Here is a 21,825-nt window from a genome sequence, read left to right as displayed (position 1 = left end):
CACTTGGTGACGTGTCAGTTTGTTTACCCCGGTCTCCTGCGCTGCAGCTGCGGAGACATGGCTGTGGACATAACTTTACTTTTCAAAGCAAGTGTCAAGACAGTAAAAACCAGGAACAAGGCGATAGGAATAGGCTTTGACTCTGTCAAAGATGAAATTTTCAAGAGGAGCAGACCCAAGAATGGCTTCTCTCAGAAGGCGAAAGAAGTGGTGAGTATTTCCTCAAGCTAACTATAGCTAACTGTGCTAGCATTGAACCAAACTGACTTTACGTGCAGCGACAGCTACATACTGCGCTGTTTGGTGACACTGTAGCTCAGCCTGCATTGTAGAGGCAGCGGTAAGCATATGAAGTGTGTAACATTACAGTAAGTTTGACAATTATTCGGCATGCAAGGTGTTGTCGGCACATTACAATTAGCAAGGCCTCTCTCGGCAGTGTGTCTGTATACACCTTTATTTAATGCAATGTGAATTAATTGGGAGGTGAACAATATGGGTTTAATCCTCTATCACAATCTATATGCTATTTCAGGTGATGATATAGTACAGATTTTTGGTGAAATTATATAAAACCCAGTATTGCCAAGTCATGCATAATATTAAAGCGATAACTGCCTTGGTTAATATCGGTGTAGCAAAAATATTTGATAGCTGACAAATGTCACAAAATATCAGCTGTCTCTCTTTCTTTCTTTATTGTCTGTTTCTCGTGTCTTTCAACCACGTTGCTGCTAATGTACTTTGAAGAGGACTAAACCCAAAACACTCAGCCGCCTGTTCAAGCATAGAGACCAACCTCCGGTGTGCCTGCTGTGTACTACAAAAAATCACATCAGTACATCATCATAGAGAGCGTCCGTGGAAATCACACCATCAGGTTTCCTAAATACCCTGGGCTACCAGAACACCGCGTATACGTACTCTTATAGTAGATATCATCACCATATTGGCCAAACTTAATGGGATTTGTGTGCTTGTCCTTGCTGTCTTACCATGTAGGTTTAGGAAGGAGTTGGTTTGTTGATATGTATTAGCTGTATTACATTTTAATGGCCTGATTAGTGTGCTCATCTAAAATAGCAACTTCCTTTATATCCTGGTATGTAATAGTACACTTTATCTGCATATATTATATTGCTCCAGTGTTGTCATATTTGAGGTGCCAACACTGATTCAGTGAGACCGTTTATGCTGCAAGCTGGTTCAGTGCATGCTATCCAAGAATGCTGTCAAAATGCAATAACATTTTATCTAATTAAACTTCCAAACTGTGACCCTGTGAAGGCCAGCAGAACATGAATTATATGATATTCATGTTCAAGAAGCAATTTCAGGATAATCTTTAGCCCTATTGTCTTGACTATGTCTACTTTAATTATTTTCAGAGCACACATTTAAACCAGAAACCATAATGATATTACTCACTGAGTCAGAGGTTTATTTTCTCCCTTATGTATTAGTTATTTAATCAAAAGGGATATTAACCTTTCCTGTATTACTGATGCACTAGTTTTCTATAAACCAAAATTAAATTTTACTTGTCTACTGTCATTCCATGTCATTTCCATATAGCCCACATGGCCTTCCTCTGTCCATCTTTCACTGCATCAAAGATGGACATCATTTTGCTACATAAGTCAAACTAAATATCCTCTTATGCCCCGCTTGCCTGCTTGTTACACTAGACCATTGTATGACAGCGAAAGTTCAGCAAATCATGACCAACAATTCTTATTAATGATCATTTTCAAGTAGACATAAATACTGCAAAGAACATTACAACGATTTAACTGAAGTCAGTCTGCATTTGAAGATAAACCACTTCCAAAATGTCATCTACTGAGTATAGTTTACTGAAACAACATAGTCAATCAAAATGCTATTCTTACTTCAACCTCGGTCAGACTGCAGAAATTCCAATCATTTTCAAATCTGGCCCAGTGTGTGCAGTTCAGAATAAATGACTGCTTGAGATCTGGGAAGACAAAAACTAAGTTGTTTGAAAAAAAAAAAATATTGGGCCAACTGGCCAGACTCAGCACTTTTGAGCCCAGAATATTTTTTGCCAAATGTCAGGTCCGAGCGCCACTGCTTCTCCGACACTGACAGGCCAGGATTTTGGGCTTTGATCTAGGCTTGGGCGGTATTCCGGTAGACCAGGGTATTTAGGAAACCTGACTATGTGATTTTTTTGTAGTACACAGCAGGCACCGGAGGTTGGTCTCTATGCTTTAATAGGCGGCTGAACTCAGAAAGATGGCGACTGTGTTTTGGAAGTGTTTTGGGTTTAGTCCTCTTCAAAGTAGCAGTTAATAGCAACATGCTTTCATTCAACTGCCAGTCTTCCAATCACCACCCGCTTATCATCTCTGTTCAGTACCGTTGCAACCCGCTGTGTGCGTTGTAACAAGAGAGAGAGAGGCAGAGAAACAGACAGAAAGAGAGACAGCTGATATTTTGTGAAGAAAAGTTATTTTGAACCTCTTGTCATGGGAAACTGGCCTTAAAGACTTGGCAAGAGTGGCAACACTAACATTTAATTAGTGCAGGAAAACTTCACAAAACATCTCAAATTGTATTCTTCCATTGAGGTACGAAGACATCATCAGTGGTTTGCAGTAAGAAATGGATCATTGGCAACTAAAAGGCTATGCTCCATGTCATGAGGGTTGTTCCTACAGCCAGAAGTCTTTGGCCTGACATGAATATCGTATCCATCTTAACACAAACCTCTTCAAAGGCACCTTGAAAAACCACTTTACGTTTCCCTCAGGGAGTCAGGACTTTAAGTTGTACCTGATGTCTCCAACCATCAGTCTGAGGCAAACATGAGCCCGGTCGCAGCAGCTCTGCACAACTAGGTTTTTGTTATGTTCTGTTACATTGATATTAGAAATGGTGGTTTAATAAAAGCAGTGGTGCTGATTCAAAGAAACTCAAACCTATCCTGTGGTGCCGGCTCTCTGCTCTCCTCCCCCCTACTGCTGTCTCCCTCACGCTGCAGATATAATCTCGGCAAAGCAGCTTTTGTAGAAATTGAAATTGCGAGTGAGGAATGTCCCGACTGCTTACAGTTATGTCGCGGTTTTCACCCACAACTCAACTATCAATTCTTCTCTGTACAGCCTGACGTAGGCAGCGTTTTTTGTTCAAGTCCCCTCTTCACATGTATGATTCCATAAACATGCTGCAATAACATTTTCTTTCGGCTCTCGAACAATTTCTTGGGGAAAGCTGATCCTCCCAAGAGCCAGTGATTAAAGGTGGAAGATCAAAACAGAGAAAATATTAAATTAGGTCCCCAGTAACAATGTTGACGGCCGGCACCTAATGCACAACAGATGTGGGTGCCCTTCAAGACATGCATAACTCTCCAAGTTCCCACTGAAGCTTCACAAAAATAAAAGGAAAACATCAAAGTTGACAAATACACAGTGGTCCTATCCTATGAGGCTTTTTCCTTCTCAAAAAGCAGCTCAAAGAAAAGGGAAATGTAGCTCTTTTTTCAAGGCAATGCAAAAAAAGGCTTGATTGACTAATAAGAGGGCCAGTGTTTACAGGGTGGGGTTTGGTCAGGGGAATCTTTTACCTCATAGGGGTCGGTTTGGGGCACTGTGATCTCCATTTCACCGCTCACTTCGTCTCTCTCCGCAGCATGCTGCCCTTCTCGAGTTTAAATGGAGGAGGTCACTTTAAAATTGGTAAATTGTGTGTAGAAAATAGTCCTTGGCTCCCCACTGTGCCTTCAGTATTGGTATTCCAAAATTGGCTCTTTCTCACAGTGTTTTCTTAGAAACTCTGAAAATTGTGGCTATCAGCCAGCACTTAAAAGTATGTTATGTTGTAAGGGGGGGCTCTTCCCTATGACAACTTTCCCATTGAAATAGTATTCTTGTGTATTCTCAAAACATTAAGTTCAGAAGAAGAATATTTTAGTTTCCAAGTCCAAAATGGTTGTTAAATATTTGGAATTTCATCAAACTTATATTTTGGGTTTATAGACTCAAGACTATATGGCCCCAAAATAATGTCCGATTACAAACATGAAAATAAAATATTTCCCTAATGGAATGCAGCAGGGATATGTTAAATCAGCGGTTCACCACTCAAAGATGGAAACCAAACTTTGAAATGGTTTGGAAGGATCGTTTTTAGGATTATATTGATGAAATTATAAAACTGGAGCATTTACAAGTCATGTTGGACAGATGGTCTGCAGCCATAGCAGCAGATGCTTTACAGCATTGACATTTATTAGTTAGAATTAATGTCGATCTAAGGGACTAATGTGCACTAGTGTGAGAAATCTGCCTTTTGTGTTGAAAATGTTCCCTAATTTAAAGGTATGGTCAATCAAGTTACAAAGTTAAATGTTTTTGATGGCAGCAGAAATGTTAAGTAATGTGCATATTCACAAAATTGCCTTACAGAGGCTCAATAAATATTTCAGAAAAACAATCATTCATATAGTATTTAGAAGGCTAACTCCTGACTTTGATATGATAGTGTCTCATGAAACAATGCAAAATCTGAAACCTCGGATGGAAAAGTGTGCAATCTAAAATTGTATGAGATTGTTTACAAAAACACGGCTGGATGAGTAAAGTTGGACTCACCTTTCCAAACCCCAAACAGCCCACGTTCCTCATTCATTCCTACACAAACTTGGCACACAGGTAAAAACATGCTCGCATACAGCTGTTAAAGCTGCGACTATACTGACTTCAGCCATGGGGAAGTGATTTGCAGGGATCACCCTGAGATGAACGTGCTGCTAAATGGTCTCTTTACCAGTTGGCCTAATCTCTGCACTGTTTTCCCATGAAAGCCAGGCAAATCGAATTTTGAGGCATCTGCTGTCAGGCCTGAGCACAATCTTGATTTTGTTTCACTGCGTGCAATAAAAATGTTTTTGCATGATTCATGAAAATGGAAATAAAAGAGGAAAAAGTGGTGAAATGCAGATTAACAGATGTATGTCAACCTCTTAAATCATAAGACGGACACCAGATACTCCGCAGACTAAATAGTTTAAGCAGAACAAAAGTAATGTTGAGCTCAATAGACAAGGCTCAATTTAAACATGTAGCAAAGACTAAAGCAGCAGCTGTTGACGCTTTTTGAGGAATGCTGTCAAGCTTCGTCATTATACAATCCGAAGTTATTGTGATTTACAATCACTGAAATAATACCAATGCAGTTGACAGCGGGCTGCATACTTGACCCTGACACTTCAAAACACGGAGAGTCTGAACCATGAAATTACAACAGATGTGTGCTCCTCTGTTCAAAGACCAGTGTTGTTTTTGTTCTAGATTAAGATGTTAGTTCAATAAGACATGGGATGTTAATAATGAGTCATTTCACATTGATATTGAATGCATCAAGTGAAACTAAAGCAGAAAATGTTGCGTAACAAGTAGTAAACATATTGTTGACGTTCCAGATGTGGTCACCATTCATCTATAGTTGATAAGAGGCATTGTTTAAGGTGAAGGTCAACAGAAAAACATTGTTTTTAAAGTCGGGCTGGCTCACTCTGGTTGCTGCCTCAGACTTGCAGATGCTACAATCCTGTTTCCATGTTTTTAATGAGGCCTGAGTAGAGCATTGTTACAATTTGTCATCCACACAGCTGAAATGTCTGTTGTTGCCAGACATACACGCTTTGCTAATAGTTGCTTTCTCCATCAATTAAACTGTATGAGATTCTGGTAGGATATTTCTTCACATGTACATTTTTTTTTTTTTTTTTTTGTCTGAAGAGCAACAGTCTTATACCGGCCTTCACTTTTTTAATTTGACATTTAGAGTCGAGAGAGAACGAGTGTTTTGCTTTTCAGAACTCCCCTTACAAATTCAGCAATTTACCATCCAACGTGTGATATAGAACAGTTGTCATGTTTCCCAAAATTATATTGGATCACTTTTGTCACTCATCGTAGTTTATCCTGGAAAATGTATTGGCTTTTAGGGTGATACCGTTTCTTTTTTTAAAGCTACTTTTTAAATTCCCTCATTATGCCCATTATCCTGAATTATTATTATTATTATTATTATTATTATTATTATTATTATTATTATTATTGTTGTTGTTGTTGTTGTTATTATTATTATGTGATTATAAATGGTATGGGAAAATGGCTCAGGTAAGACGTTTTTTTTTAATTGCCATCATGGCTACATGATATCCATATTTATTAATATTTACATTTAAAGTATTAAATCATTTTTAATCTTTGCTATGTTCAAATATGATAAAACAAAGCTGAAACTCCTCACCCTCCTTTCTGTTATACTGGCAGTGCTTCAAGAAGCATCTTCCCAACATAAATCAAAGATGTGCGCAATTTCAGATTTTACACATTACAAGAGAAAATAATGCTTGATATGAGTAAGACCAAAATGCTTGTGAATCTGCATTCTATTTTAATGGAAACACTGAGAAAGAGGAAGGAAAGGAACCTGTTGATTTACCCGAATAACAGACTTAAGAAAATAATGTCATATGTGTTCTGATTATTCAGAAATTAAATTAAATTTTATTTCCAGTTTCATATCACAAAAAAAGTTACCTCAGAGATCTATAGCAGGAATCACAAATGTAGTATTACATAAAACGCCAGCTTTTATAAAATCAGCTTTATCTATCGCATTGCGACCCATCACTTGATCTCTGACATGCTCTTCGACATCGCCTTTGTTTTTATTAATTTATTTTGTCTGCTAGTGACTGATAGTATCCAGGGTTTTTTTGTGAGTTTGATGCTGTTATTAAATTGACTGTTGAAACATTATTTAGTTGCTTCAAAATACCGCGGTGAAGAATACATTACCTGTCCCAAAGGTGAGCTGACCTGTCTCCTACACAGCGGTTCGACCTCCTGAGACTTAAACATTTTCAATTTGTTGGAACAGAAGATTTAAAAGAAACGTGCCACAGTCTTACAGCTCAATGGCACTTATGCTCTTGTCTCAGCTTTATACTATACAATGTCTTCATCAATGTGCCTCAGTGTTTTCTTTGTTGACATTTTGTTTCCATGCAATTGGCCTGCATGATCAAAAATGAACAAACACCAGGATAGTATGCAGCACTGCTTATTATTGCTTTGACTTAGCCATAAAAATCAAAACAGGAATACAACTTTAGGCCATGTAAAAAAAAAAGGTCAAAGACCCAGTTCATAAGTAATCTTACGTTTTCTTTGATGGCACATTTTTGTTTGTTTATGGAGCTGACTAAAACATTCTAACTGCAAATTGACATACTGTAAGAAGACAAACCTAAACCCATTAGAGAGTCAGACATAAACATGATAATAAAATCAACATGTGGCAGAGTCTTCTCCACTGAAGCATCTTCTCTGTATCAGGCCCACATACCGAAACACAACATAGCGTGGCGTCAGCGTGGATAGCCCTCGGTCAGGACACACAGAGACTTAAACCAAAGCGGGGAAGTCATCATCAAATTCTGTCAGTTACCTGGATTTAACAAAACAAAGAGCCGCCCAACTCTTTAGAAATCTGCTAGCTAAGCCTTTTCTCTTTTCTTCCTCATAATAATCCCCCCTGATGGTTTGTTTGGGCTCAATCGGGGCTGGAGGGAAACGGGGAAGGAGAAAGTGAGGAGGTAAAGTGGGGGTCTTTGATGATGACGAGATTAGATGCAGCCCGGCAGACTGTCTCCTTCTGCCATCGCTGCAAGCTCAGCCTCACACACACCTATGGCGGTCGCACGTATACACGCGCACGCGCTCGCATATTGCTACATACACACATATATACGTTGAGCTCCATGCACAAGGCCGTCCCCTTCCTCATTGTTGAGGAATTACTTGCTCTTTAGGGTCTTAAGTTACAAGAGCAATTGATCCCTCTGACCCCCTGCAAACCCTTGAGGTTGTGCTGGGAATCTGAGCTCCAATGTATACACACAGGAGACAGCTCAACCCCCAGAGCAGCACTCTTGACACTCCCCGGCACCCCCACAACACACACACACACACACACACACGCACGCACACACACACACCTCTAGCTCCTTACTTTTGTCTGATGCTCCAATGCTGTGGATTTAGCACTACCTGCTGGTCAGAATGTACATTACCATTGACTGAGTTTTGCCGGAAAATATAGTTTACACAATATTTCCATCGATTATCCATCATCGATCGCCGTTTATCCTGTTAAGGGTCACGGGAGGGCTGGAGCCGATCCTAGCTGACATTGGGCAAAGGCAGGATACAGCCTGGACAGGTTGCCAGACTATCACTGCTGACACAGAGAGACAGACAACCATTCATGCTCACATTGCCTACCGGCAATTTAGAGTCAGCAATTTACGTATCCCCATCCTGCATGTCAATATGTCATATATAGGTGATATTTTCCCCTTTGTGGTAGGCTAAGGTAGTCCCAAATCAAGAAAGGTGCTTCCACGGCCATGAATAACCATTTCAACAATTTGAAGTGTTTTTTTTTTTTTATTGAGATAACGGAGTCAGAGGCTTAATAATATATCATCAGGACAATTACCAATCTGCCACATCTGTAGCACTCAAAGGCCTAGACAAATTGTGTCTTTTAAACATACATTTATTGGCACCGTTTTTACAGGATCACATTACGACAGCAATTAACGGTTATTTTTTATTATCCATTAATCTGCAGATTATTGTCATGTTCAATCAATTGTTAGAATATCAGCATGTTGTAAATGGCAATCACAGGCGCCCAGGTTCTCATAAAAGTATTTTCTGCAACAAACACCAGAAATATGTAGGTCATGAACATAGAAGTCGAGTAAAACAGGAAAATATCCACTATGAGAAGCTGGAGTCCTTAATTTATTTGCCTTTTTTTTTAATTACATAATAGTTTCCAATTAATTCTTGGTCGATTGGCTAATTGATTGATCGACTAATTGTTTCAGCTCTGGACCACATGAAATAGGTCACGTTAGCCTTCTGCGATCATTTTGATGCGTGATTCATCTTCCTCACATCCTAGATGACGCACTCGAGCGTCATCTAGGATGTGAGGAAGATGAATCACGCATCAAAATGATCGCAGAAGGCTTTAAATGAAGTACATACTGATGTCATGACTAACCACAATTTTCAGTGAAAAATCCTACAACCAATGTTATTGTTATTTGTCTCAAGATGCATATTGGAGTTAGTAGCTGAATGCATCATGTAATTGCTGAAGAAAACATTACTGCTAACTTTGTTAGCAGTAATGTTAGTAAAAATAATAGCTCATTTTTAGTTTGTTTTTTGGAAAATCCTATCAATCTTGTAGGAACTCAAAGCTTCAAACACTCAATGTCTTTAAAGACTTTGAACCGTAATGAAAGATCTCTTTTCTCCTGAACCTCCCTCTAAGCTCAACTGCTCAGAACAACAATTAACTCTTGACCTCAAATAATTGTATTATTACAAGGGTCGGCTTGCCTTAGCAACCCTTGCCTGAGCGAGTGCCCCACAGCGGTGTCATGCGTCGCTGAATTACCTTCTCAACCAATGGAGGTGTTCTAGGTTTCTAACAAATTGCTCAGTGCTATTTGTCTTGACGCTTTCTCTCTGCGTCGAAAAAAACTTGTCATTTCTCAGACGTCGGCTCAAATAAAACGCCGCTTCAGGTCGCTGTGATGCTAGGAATGAATGTTTACAGACATTATTAGACTGCTGGTGCCAGGTTACCCCCTTTCAGCTGAGGCAATTTGATAATTGAGGTTGTTAGAGTGAAAAAGCTGAAGGCTGAAGACAGCGTCTTTATGCTATCAAAATAATCTCCCACGCTCTGGGACTGCTGTCACAGTCAAACTCATTGTGTCATTTTTCAATCCTCGGCTTGTCTGAGTTCTGTCTTCTGGTGGATCTCACAGAGCCCGCTGTGTGCGTATTTGCACCCACTTGTACCCTGCCAGCAGAGCTCTGTGGAAAGGGAAGCAATTTGGTCTTTTTTAATATTTGACCGAATTACAGGAGTAAATATTGAATTGAACCAAGTTTCCTCTGGTTTGCCTGTGTACACACACACTTGGACATTTTCTCTGTGATAAATAGTAACAGATCATGAATTTAAAGCTTATTAGAGATGGCTCTGTCAGTGCTCTGTATGCAGCCACTCATGGTTTTATTTATGAGAGCTGTTTGACAAGGAAATTGCAGGTTTGATTTTTGTATGTCCCTCGACTTGATGAATTGTCAAAAACAAATATTGAAAACTCACAAAGATAGACGGACATTGGTCGCCTGTCACATCCAATAAATACAAAATGTGACATTTGCTCTGGCTCTGTCTAAATGTAGTCGGGGAGGAAAATCGTTTCCTGGTACACTTTCTTAAACTCTTCCTTAAGCCATGTTGACACGGTCGACATATTCAAAGCAGCAACTGAGGCGTAGCGTTTTAAAGAGACCCATTGACATGAAGCTAATCAAGTAATGCTTCTTCTCACTTTATCTTGGCAGATCTCGAACATCACCAAGCTCAAGGACTTTCTGCTACAACACAGGAAAGATTATGTGAGCGCCGGAAGGTAAGCCACGTCAAACCGTCGCAGTAATCCACCGCAATCAACAACAGCGGCGGTAAAACTCTTCAAGGCTGCAAGGGAGGCCAGCGAAGCACTTTGATTCTGACTAAATTCAGAGAAGGTCAGGAGTCAGGGCTACTTGAAGGCACTGCCAAATTTGTCTCCAGTGTGTATGTGTGTGCTGTCTGCTGGCACAAGGTCAGCAGCGAGTAGGGTGGTCTGTAGCGGCGGGCTCCAGTCTAATTGTCTGGAATAATTGAGCTGCAACCAAGTGAAGAACAAATCACGCCCTGGGACTAATCCAGGCCTTCCTCCCTCCAAGGCCCCCTCTGTGTTCTGTAGGTGTGGGTGTGTGGGGCAGCCTATGTTTTGTTAGGTTTGTTGATAAAGCCCCAACAGAACACATTAACTCAACATTAGAGATGTCAGTGGGTGGAGTGCAGCGTTATTTAGTGGCGGCGAAATCCATCAAGAATCCATCAGTGCTGTGAGCTCAAGTCTGCCATCGGCCATGTCTTCCAATATTCTTATCAACTTCTGTTTTCCTCCACACTTTGACTTGGCTTGACAGAATAATTATGGACTATGGGTCATTTTAAATTCACTTACAGATGTTTATAGAATACGTATCACTGATCATCAAGTAAAAGCCTGACTGATGGTGCCTTCAATCGATTAGAATATAATGTTGTTAAATGTCACCATTAGTATGGTAAAGGATGCCTTGTTCAACTTTTATCACTGCACCTTTGTTTTCTATGTTTGATTAAGGCAACAAATAGTTATTTTCATTAGCATTTAATCTGTTATTTTTGCATTTTGTCTGTAAAATGACACAAAATAGCGAAACATTTCCACAGTTTCCCAGAAAATGTAAACCAGTGCTCGGAAAATGACTTTTAAAATTGACAAATTATCTGAATTTTCTGATAATCGACTAATCATTTTTCAACTCTAGTTTTATTATATATATTAATTTATATATATTTATGTATTTTCATTTCAAGTTCGATTAAACAAATTATGCTAATCCAATCTGACCAATCAAAATCCAACATTATAGCAGAATATTATAATCAGCAGTCCTTTACATGCCTTATGTATTGTACACAGTATGTGTATGTTCTTAAAGAGTTAAAGATTGTTGTGTTTCAGAAGTCCACCAGAGGGAGCCATTAATTCTCAACTACATACCCCTGACAGCAACAAGGTCTTGCGTTTGAGTCAGAATCATGGTCGTTTCTGTGTGGAGTTTAAAGTTCTCCTCATGTTTCCAAAGAAACATAAGGAGACATTCCAACTTGTGACTCGCCCATTTTTGGAAGCTTGAATGTTGAGAGGTTCCCTGCCATCTGTCCGATGTGTGATCTCTGCCCCTGATACTGTTCTATATGAATATGTAGGGGCTGCAGAAAGCGCTCGAAGCTAGACATGAATAGTAAGGAGGAGGGCATCTGTCACTATTTAAGCCACTTGTAACTCTACTCTACTTCCACTTGTACTCTAAAGTGTTTTGGTATGACCAGCTTTTGATACACGCCAAAGTTTCCAAGTATTTAAACTTACCATGATTGTACTTGTTTTCTGTTTAACAGTCTCATATCATCAGATCTTACCCGTATGACGGACAATGAACGAGACCAGATTGATCAGGATGCTCAGATCTTCATGAGGACCTGCTCTGAGGCCATCAAGCAGCTACGCAATGAAGGTGTATTCTTGTTTTGATGTGCAGCACATGAATTAGTTACAAATATTATTGGAAATGTAAAATATGCCTTCAGGCAATTATTTTCCAATCTCTTCTCTAGGTTGAATTTCAAAATATCAGCAGATGGTTGGACGTTGTATTCGTGGTAACATGTTGGGTGCCATAGGAAAACACTTTATTTTGTATTTAATAAGTGAATATCTTATTGCCCCGATAGCGGAGAAGCAAGTGACAGCAGCCCAGATAAAGGAGCACAGAGGGGCAGTGCTGGACCTCATTGAAATGTATCTGAGGGGTGAGTTTATGCAACTCATTACAATTTATACCTTGTGTTCATGGGAGTGTATGCATTTGTTTATCTTTATTGCTTTCAACATGAGTTTCCATATACAGTACATACTGCATACATGAAATCACTGATCTCATTTCAGCAAACAGTGCTGTGTGGTAATCTAATTTGTGTCTTGAATGTTTTTAAGGTGTATGTAAGCTGTACTCTGAACAGAGAGCAATCCGAGTCAAGAGGATGGTGGACAAGAAGAGGCTGTGAGCATATGCATACTTCATTCTCAACATTTATTATTTACCTGTTAATACTCTTAAAATACTCCTGAATTACATGACCTGGTGCTCTGATGTTTCAGGTCAAGACTAGCACCAGAGCACCACAGCAAGGTGGAGAAAACGCCGGCGGTGGAGCCGGCAGAGGAGAAGACTGTCAAGGAGGAAAGTTCTGGTAAGGCAAGTTTATTTGTATAGCAACATTCATAAACAAGGCAATTCAAAGTGCTTTACAGAGGCAGAGAAAAACATTAAAAAAACAATCATTGCAAAGACTTTTAACATTTAAAATAATTATATAATTAAAATAGAATAAAAACAATAAAAATGCTATTTAAAAACAATTAAACAAGCAGGAGAAATGTATGACAAAGCTGTATGACCCATGCATATTTCCATGTTGTGATCAATCGTGTTGAATGTAGCCCTGAGATCCAGTAATACCAAAGCTGGCGTTTTTGATGCATCACTGTTGGGTGTATGTCATTTAAAACTTTAATAAGTGCCGTCTCGGTGCTGTGGTGTGGTCAGAATCCAGACTGCAAAGCATTGAAGAGGTTGTTTTGGATCAAGAATGTGGGAATTCTCTAATAAACAACCCTTTCAATGATTTTTAAAAAAAAATGTAAGGTTTGATGTGGACCTATAGTTACGTATTCATCCAGATTAGACTTTTTCAAAAGAGGTTTTATTACTGCAGTTCTCAAGGCCTCAAGAAAATGCCCAGATAGAAGAGAAGTATTTTCTATCTGCAATACTTCTGATGCAATTTTATATATATATATATATATATATATATATATATATATATATATATATATATATATATATATATATAAATTATATATTTGTTATATGCAGTGTTGGGCAAGTTACTCTAAAAAACTAACTTGTTAAAGTACTAATTACTTCTCCCAGAAAATAACTAAAGTAGTTACTGAGTTACAAATTCTAAAAGTACCTAGTTACTTTGGAAAGTAACTATTGCGTTACTTTTAATAATCTTCTAATAATTTTTAAATACTGACGTGTCAAATAATTTGGACCCCATCTCCATCCCTCTTTGACGGAACTTAAAATACATGTGCGTGTTCAATTATTTATGATAAATCTGAATATTATAATGGAATGGATACAAATCTGCACAAATCTAAACAATTTTATTGGAGATATTATAATTACTATGCTTATAGAGTGGATTGGTAAAAATCACACAATATATCTTTTGGAACTTTTGATATTTATTGCACCTCAACAGGTCACAACTAAGCAAAATGAAATGATGCTTGTTAAGCAATGTACCAAAAATAAATAATAAATATATTTACTCTTTGTAGTGTAAATTAGGGGGAAAAAACAGTAGATATACTGTATGTATGTTTTTACGTAATGTTGTGTGCAAGGAGTAAATTTTGATTTCTAGTGATCTTCTGTACATGTGATGGAGGCATGCACAGTGCCAGTAGGGGGTGTGGTCTCAATAGCCATGCACTAAGCAGTGCTCTGTGCATGTGGTTGAGGAATGGCATGGATATTCAAGTGTATTTGAATTGTATCTGTTTGTTTTAGTCAAGATTATGCTACAAAATAACTTTCCTCAAATATATTTAAGTCCCCTTTGAAGAGCCAACCATCAATTTTAAAAATTCCCAGTTTATTCCTGTTTATTCCCATAAATTCCCATGGAAAGTTTCCACTTTTGAAAATTCCCGGAATTTTGCAACCCTAGCGGCAGATCGCTCTGTGCTCCTATTGGTCAAAGTGATGTTTCTGGCTCTCGACTGCCATAAAAACAAAGCGACCAGTTGCCAGTTTATTAGCACGAACATGCAAGGACGAAATTTTGATTTCAGAGGTGGGGGGGACAAAAGTATTTTTAATAAAACTAACTCTTTCAGTTCACTGTGTTTTCTAGTAGTTCTTCTAGTTTTCTATTGCTACGTTTAAGTTTACTGTTCCCTTTTTGGCTTGACTGGTTGTAAATCATGTAGCAAAACATTATCACCCAATTCTAATCCAATAGTAATAATAACAATAATAATAATACATTTTATTGATCAGATTATTGAGAGCTTTGTAAATGATGAGGAGGATCTTGAAGTGGATATGCTTCTTTATTGGGAGCCAGTAAAGGTGTTGCAGGATGGGTGTAACGCATTTCTTTGAGTAACTTAGACTTTGACTTCTAAAGAAGTCTCTTATGTCCACAAACAGGCTTCAGCTTGAGCGGCCATTTTGGTGGCTAAGGAGCGGTTGCCACGTCGCTTCTTCTTCTTCTTCTGCTGTGCCCAGCCGGCTCTGTGGCATGACGGCCACCAGGCGCTCGCTGACGGGCCCTCCCTCCGGGCCCTCCCTCCGGGCCTGGCTCCAGACGGGGGCCCTGGGCTTCCTCCGGGCCGGGTCACTCCTCTTCTACCTAGGTTATTATGGGGTCTTATGAACCATTCTTAGTCTGGCCCCTCACCTGAGAGCAATTTGCCATGGGAAACCCTACCAGGAGCACAAAGCTCCAGACAAAAAAGCCCTCAGGGTCATAGGGACACGCAAACCTCTCCACCGCGTTAAGGTGATGGTTCCCGGAAAGGTTTTTTTTTTTAGTTGTGGGAAACCACGTAGGGGAGAGGGGAGGGGATGAGAGGGGAGGGGATGAGGAGATATTTAATTTGGGGCCAAATTGTTTTTTTTCTAGTGGGGGGAAACCGGAGCTCCCGGGGGAAACCCACACGACACTGTGGGTTTTTTTTTTTTTTTACAGCATACATTATTTTCCGAATTGTAAATTTAGGGCCAAATTGGGACACAGCACCAGTTCAACGCCTTTTGCGCAGACCGATACTGTGTCTGAACCTCTTGAAGAGAGATTTCTTCTTCTTGGGGAGCTGCACCTCCTCTGGCAGCTCCACAGAAGGAAGACTCTGCTCGAGGCTTTCGACCTGGAGCTCAGTCACCAGCTGGTCGGGTGAGATCTGGTGCAGCTCCTCAGCTCCCTGAAGAGCACCACCATTTACAACCTCGATGTCTTCTGGTTCCTTCGCCAAGGTCCTCTGCTGGAGTTCTGCCTTTAGCTGAGATAATTCAGCTCGGAGGTCCTTGTTGTCCTCCTCAGCAGTCTGGAGGTCATTTGACAGCTGCTGGTTGGTGGAGACCTGTTTTCTCAGGGCCTACTTCGCCAGCTCCTGGTCCAGGGTCGTCTGCTCGAGTTCTGCCTTTAGCTGAACTAATTCAGCTCAGAGGTCTTTGTTGTCCTCCTCAGCAGTCTGGAGGTCATTTGACAGCTGCTGGTTGCTGGAGACCTGTTTTCTCAGGGCCTCCTTCGCCAGCTCCTGGTCCAGGGTCTTTTGGGATAACTCAGCTTGGAGGTCCTTGTTGTCCTCCGTGGCGGTCTGGGGTTCATTTACCAACTGCTGGTTGGCGGAGGCTTGTTTCATCAGGGCCTCTTTAGCGATGTCCTGGCGCAGAGTACTCTGCTCAAGCTCTTCTTGGAGTTGAACTAATTCAGCTCTGAGGCCTTGGGCGACCTTCACCTCAGCCTGGAGATGAATGGTTTTCTCCAGGCTGATTGAGGCCTGTACCTTTAGGTTCTCCAATTCCTCATCCTTTTCGAAGTTCTCCTGCCTGAGGGTCTGGATCGCCTTCTCCATCTGTTCCATCTTTTGCTGAAGGATGACATAAGACACCTGGAGGCCCTCATGTTCCCTCTGAAGATCTTTCTTTTTCTTGATCTTGATGGTGCAATGGACTGCAGAGGCGATCTCCATTTTGTCCAGGGTCTCTGGCTCACTTGCCCTCTTGAGCCTCTCCAGTTCGCCACGGACGGCCTTCCCCCGGTTAATGTGCATTTCCTTCAGGGTCTTTTGCCGTTTGAGTTCCTCAGTGAGCCCCATCCTAATGCCGTACTCTTCAGCGTTGATGCGCTTCTGCTCACGCAGCTGTGAGTGCAGCTGGTTGATGGTCTCCTGAGGGGTCAGTTGGACACAAGGCCTCCCGCTGTTTCCCTGCTGCATCTTGGCTGCAGGGGTGATGGTTTACAAGATGGTAAAATGTAAACTGGCTGTCGCCGAGGAACAGATGTGAAATATTAACATAAAACAAATACAATGCTGGTAATTACGAAATCTCCTTTGGGTTAGAGATATACAGATACTTGATTAACTGGCATACAGACAATCTTATTTCCCAGTGAAACAGGAAACAAGAAAACACAGGCAGGACATAAGGTCGGGAGGAATTAGCTCACCACCTCTCTCTCTCGTTGGTACTAGCTGATTTAAGTATGTGCAGTTAAAATTAGGGATGGGACGATACACTTAAACTCACGATACGATGCACCTAGATATGCCAGGGTCACGAAACGATACGTCACGATAATCACATTTTTCATTTCAGCTTGACTTTAAAGGGCGGGTCCACGATTAGTATTACGATGTTTTTAAATCATTCATATGTTTTTAAATCAATCATTCAATCATCATAGCTTCCCACTGCTGTTCCCATAGACTCATATACTAGAGTTCTCAATGGGTCGGTTCGGGTCTAAAATATAAGCAAGTGACTCGGGTCGGGTCGGACCTCAGGCTTAATTTTTTCCGCACAGTGAAAAAAAAAATGTATTAATCATCGCTGCTGTTCACCGTTAAGAAAGTCTGGCTGCTGCGTGTAACGTGCATCATGGAGAGGGGCGGGGGCAGACCTGAGTTGGTGAAAAGCAAACTTGCCGCAGGTGAATTCATGATAATATGTGTATGAGAAAAAAAAAGAAGGGCGGGCCGGGTTTGGGCAGATAATCCATGTTGATGTGTCGGGTTACATCGGGTCCAATATACAATATATCTTTTGGAACTTGTGATATTTATTGCACCTCAACAGGTCACAACTAAGCAAAATGAAATTATGCTTGTTAAGCAATGTACCAAAAATAAATAATGAATATATTTACTCTTTGTAGTGTAAATTAGGGGGAAAAAACAGTAGACATACTGTATGTAAGTTTTAACGTAATGTTGTGTGCAAGGAGGACATTTTGATTTCAGAGGTGGGGGGGCAAAAGTATTTTTAATAAAACGATCGGTTCACTGTGTTTTCTAGTAGTTCTTCTAGTTTTCTATTGCTACGTTTAAGTTTACTGTTCCCTTTTTTGGTTTGACTGGTTGTAAATCATGTAGCAAAACATTATCACCCAATTCTAATCCAATAGTAATAATAATAATAACAACAATAATTATAATATATTTTATTGATCAGATTATTGAGAGCTTTGTAAATGATGAGGAGGATCTTGAAGTGGATATGCTGCTTTATTGGGAGCCAGTGAAGGTGTTGCAGGATGGGTGTAACGCATTTCTTTCAGTAACTTAGACTTTTACTTCTAAAGAAGTCTCTTATGTCCACTTTTCTTTTTTGAGACATGTTGGCTGCGTCTAATTTCCAAACACACATACGCACGCACGCGCGCACATACGCGCACATACGCGCACATACGTGCACATACGCACATGGACACCGATTCAAAGGTTAATGTAAATGAAACCTCTGATATTACAATCCTTCTAGCTGACGTGAACCAGGCAGAACAAACTCCCAACTTCCAGTAGCGGACTCCTGTAGGACTCCTGAACGCAGACTAGAAGACCGGTCGGTGTGCAAGCAAGATGGAGTGACAGCGGGGACGGCCAATCACACAGGCTTCAGCTTGAGCGGCCGTTTTCCGCCTGGTCCTAGTGCTTGACGTGTCTCTGTTTACTATAGCGTAACATTTGTTTTTTCTGCCTTCAACGAAGTAACGCAACACATTTTTTGGCAGTAACGATAACTGCGTTATAATAATGAGATGAGTAATCAAATAGATTACTCGTTACTGAAAAAAGTAACGGCGTTACTAACGCCGCTACTTATAACGCCATTATTCCCATCACTGGTTATATGTTATTATATATTAAAACAGGTGGTGGACTTTAAGTGCCGAACAGTTTCGACATAATCTTAAGTTAGTGAGTCCCCTGAGACACTGAACTCTATATCTTTGGCGACACAATGACTGGTACTGGTAGCATTTAATTTTAGTTAGTTTTAATTTAAGTTTGTTAGTAGCAAATCAAAAAGTCTTCATTGTAATTATCCCATCAACAGGTTTATTATGTGAACCAGGAACATTACTTCCTCAGCCTTATTATCACTCCAGGGAAACAAACCGAAGGCACCATAATAAATGCGGCACATTTTAATTGGCTTTTGTTGTACTAATTTGCAACAGCAAATGCACATAATTGCAAATGCATTTTATAACGCTATCATTGTGTAATATATGTCAATATGACGAAGCCCCTCTACACTCTTCAACAGTGTGCTGTTATGAACTACAGTTGTTGGGACTGCATCGTGAAAATAGAGCCTACGAAAGAATATCTATCTCACTCAGTGCTTCAGTATTGAAACAGTATTTTGTGTCCATTGTGGTTAAATGTAAAGTACAAGTAGGGCTGAGTGATATGGAGAAAATTAAATATCACAATATTTTAGACCAAATACTATATCGATATTGCCGGGTTGCCTATTGTTGTTTTCACAAAATATTTACAAAATAAGAATTTGATAAATTATTTGATTGATTAGTTCATGTAGTTACATCAGTTTAATGTAATACAGCCTTTAAAACTAGGAAAATTACGATATTGAAGATCTAAGACAATAATATCTAGTCTCTTATCGTGATATCGATATATTGCCCAGGCCTATCTATAAGTATACCCCATCTAAATAACCAGTTGGGGTTATATTGGTACTGAGTGAGTGATGAAAGACGTGTTTTGCTCTTCCTTCCTGTAGAGAAGAGTATGTCGGAGGTCCTGGACAACCCTGTCAACCTGTGGGAGGAGGGCCGAGTGGAGGACGAGCTTTCTCCTGAGGAGATCCAGATGGTGTGGCACCTTAGACATCATGATTCATTATTCATGTCATACAGTATATGTAGATTTGTATGATTCATGCGTGTCTCTGGAAGGTACAGCTATACTTAGATGACTTCTAAATGCACAGGGACTCAGGAAAGTACACATTCATTGCTACACTGAGGCAGTTTTTAGGGACAGTTACATTTTTGATGCCCTATGTACGGTCTTTACCCGGACCTTTTTTTGCCAATTTGATCTTTTCAGAAATTGTAGCGTAACATGCAGCATATTCTAACTTCTAATCGCCAAATGTCAGGTTGGAAGATGTTTTATCGTCGCGTGTTTCTGTCTAGTTTGAGCAGGAGAACCAGAGGTTGGTGAGTGAGATGAACAGCCTGGTGGATGAAGTGAGGTGAGTCCCTCTCAGCACACATGTTATTTTCCCCCTTTTTTTTTAAGTCCGTTCTGAACAACATGACTATTACCAGGGGACTTCACTCATTTCAATCTGTTCACACATCCCCATGCTGCGAATCAGGGGAGTGAACGGTAAAATGATTTACTGGTGGTGATCCAGAGATGCGCTTGTACAAATGTGTTACACAATGTCACTTCCCCTCCCACTAAATTACACCTCCCTGGTGAGGGAAATGCCAGGTGAGCAAGACAACAATTATGTGAATTACCAGATGGCAATCCAGGCAGGATTAAAGTGACCCAAGGTGTTTGCAGATGAAATTGTTACCGTGCTAGCCAGAGAAAATCACCGATGTGTGTGTTCCAGATGGGACAGGAATGGTCCCGAGGTGAAAATGACATGTCCCTGTAATACGCATGCCATCTGGAAGGCCTTAAGTATGCAAGGCACTCTATTTTCATGAGATATTTCATGTGCTCCTCTTGTGCGGGTCAGGCAAATCGAGGGGAAGGTGGTGGAGATCTCTCGACTACAGGAGATTTTTGCTGAGAAAGTCCTGCAACAAGTGAGCTGAGTTCCTTCCATTTCATTCACTTGGACATTTGATTTTTAGAAGAAGTTGTACTCAAACTATCTCTCTTTCATTGACAGGAAACAGAGATAGACAGTATTCATCAGCTGGTTGTTGGTGCTACGGAAAACGTCAAAGAAGGCAACGAGGATATACGAGAGGTAACGGCACCAATCTATTCTGCATGCCATATTCAAACTTTATATTATGTTTTCATTTGGTTGATGTCAGTAAATCTCATCAGTAATTGTCTCCTTGTTTCCTTCACAAGGCAATCAAAAACAACGCTGGCTTCCGGGTATGGATCCTGTTCTTCCTGGTCATGTGCTCTTTCTCTCTCCTCTTCCTGGACTGGTACGACAGCTAACACAACAAGCCAACATGGACTCTGTAGGACAGGAAACCGTCTGGCACTGGCACATATTGGTGATGTCATAAAGACACGATGACAACACTGAGACTGAATGTACAGTTTAGCGTTCTTCACCACGATCCTGTGTTGGAGTGGAGATGGCAGTTCGTTCTTCCCTGATGCTAACTATCTTATCGTGTCTGTCCAGGGTTTTCACGGCAGCTTCGCCGTTGAAAAGCACTTCTGTGGAAGCAAGCTTTGTGCGGAGCAATGTGTCCACTTTAAGTGTATATTTGGACAGCCAGTCTTTCTCTGCCATTGAAAGCCGTCAGCAGCAACGATTTAAGTCTGGCTGAAAAAAAACGGATACTGTTCAGGCTGGCATTGCATTTACTCGCCGTCTTATAAACACAATTTAATTAGAGTATATATTTGTGTACCTCAATGACTTAAATCGTACTTCACTGTCAAATCCTGTTGAATGTTTTGCCTTTCAGTCAATTATGAGCAGCACAGCAATTTATTTGATATCCATCACAGCCTAACTGTACTGACACACCACTCACAATCTAGTAAAACTAAGCAACAGCCTTAATCAAATTCTGCATCTTCTTTCTTTACTTGTTACAATTTTGCATTTCGAATTCATGTCAAGCTTTCAGAAAACATCCAGAGCAGCTGAAAGCCAGACAGGCACGGCCGGCCCTGGTTCGCATCGGCTAAAGAAAGAAGTTGTCAACAGGAGACTTGATTCACACAGGCTCCTGATATTT

The 21,825-nt window shown here is 40.3% G+C and overlaps 1 protein-coding gene across 1 annotated transcript; it reads left to right on the top strand.

Annotated features, from left to right (window-relative positions):
- The first annotated feature begins 19 nt into the window (after window positions 1-19).
- stx18 (syntaxin 18) lies at window positions 20-21,657 on the top strand. Its single transcript, XM_084034755.1, has 11 exons — window positions 20-210; window positions 10,488-10,555; window positions 12,148-12,263; window positions 12,481-12,558; window positions 12,743-12,809; window positions 12,908-12,999; window positions 19,647-19,738; window positions 20,065-20,123; window positions 20,625-20,694; window positions 20,781-20,861; window positions 20,972-21,657. Exons 1-11 carry the CDS (start codon window positions 58-60, stop codon window positions 21,065-21,067), a joined length of 972 nt encoding a protein of 323 aa, XP_083890881.1. The 5' UTR covers window positions 20-57; the 3' UTR covers window positions 21,068-21,657.
- The last annotated feature ends 168 nt before the right edge of the window (window positions 21,658-21,825 follow it).

The sequence above is a fragment of the Eutrigla gurnardus genome (assembly GCF_963514095.1).
Source record: "Eutrigla gurnardus genome assembly, chromosome: 2".
NCBI classification, from domain to species: Eukaryota; Metazoa; Chordata; class Actinopteri; order Perciformes; family Triglidae; genus Eutrigla; species Eutrigla gurnardus.
This window is presented reverse-complemented; position numbering and strand designations above follow the sequence as displayed.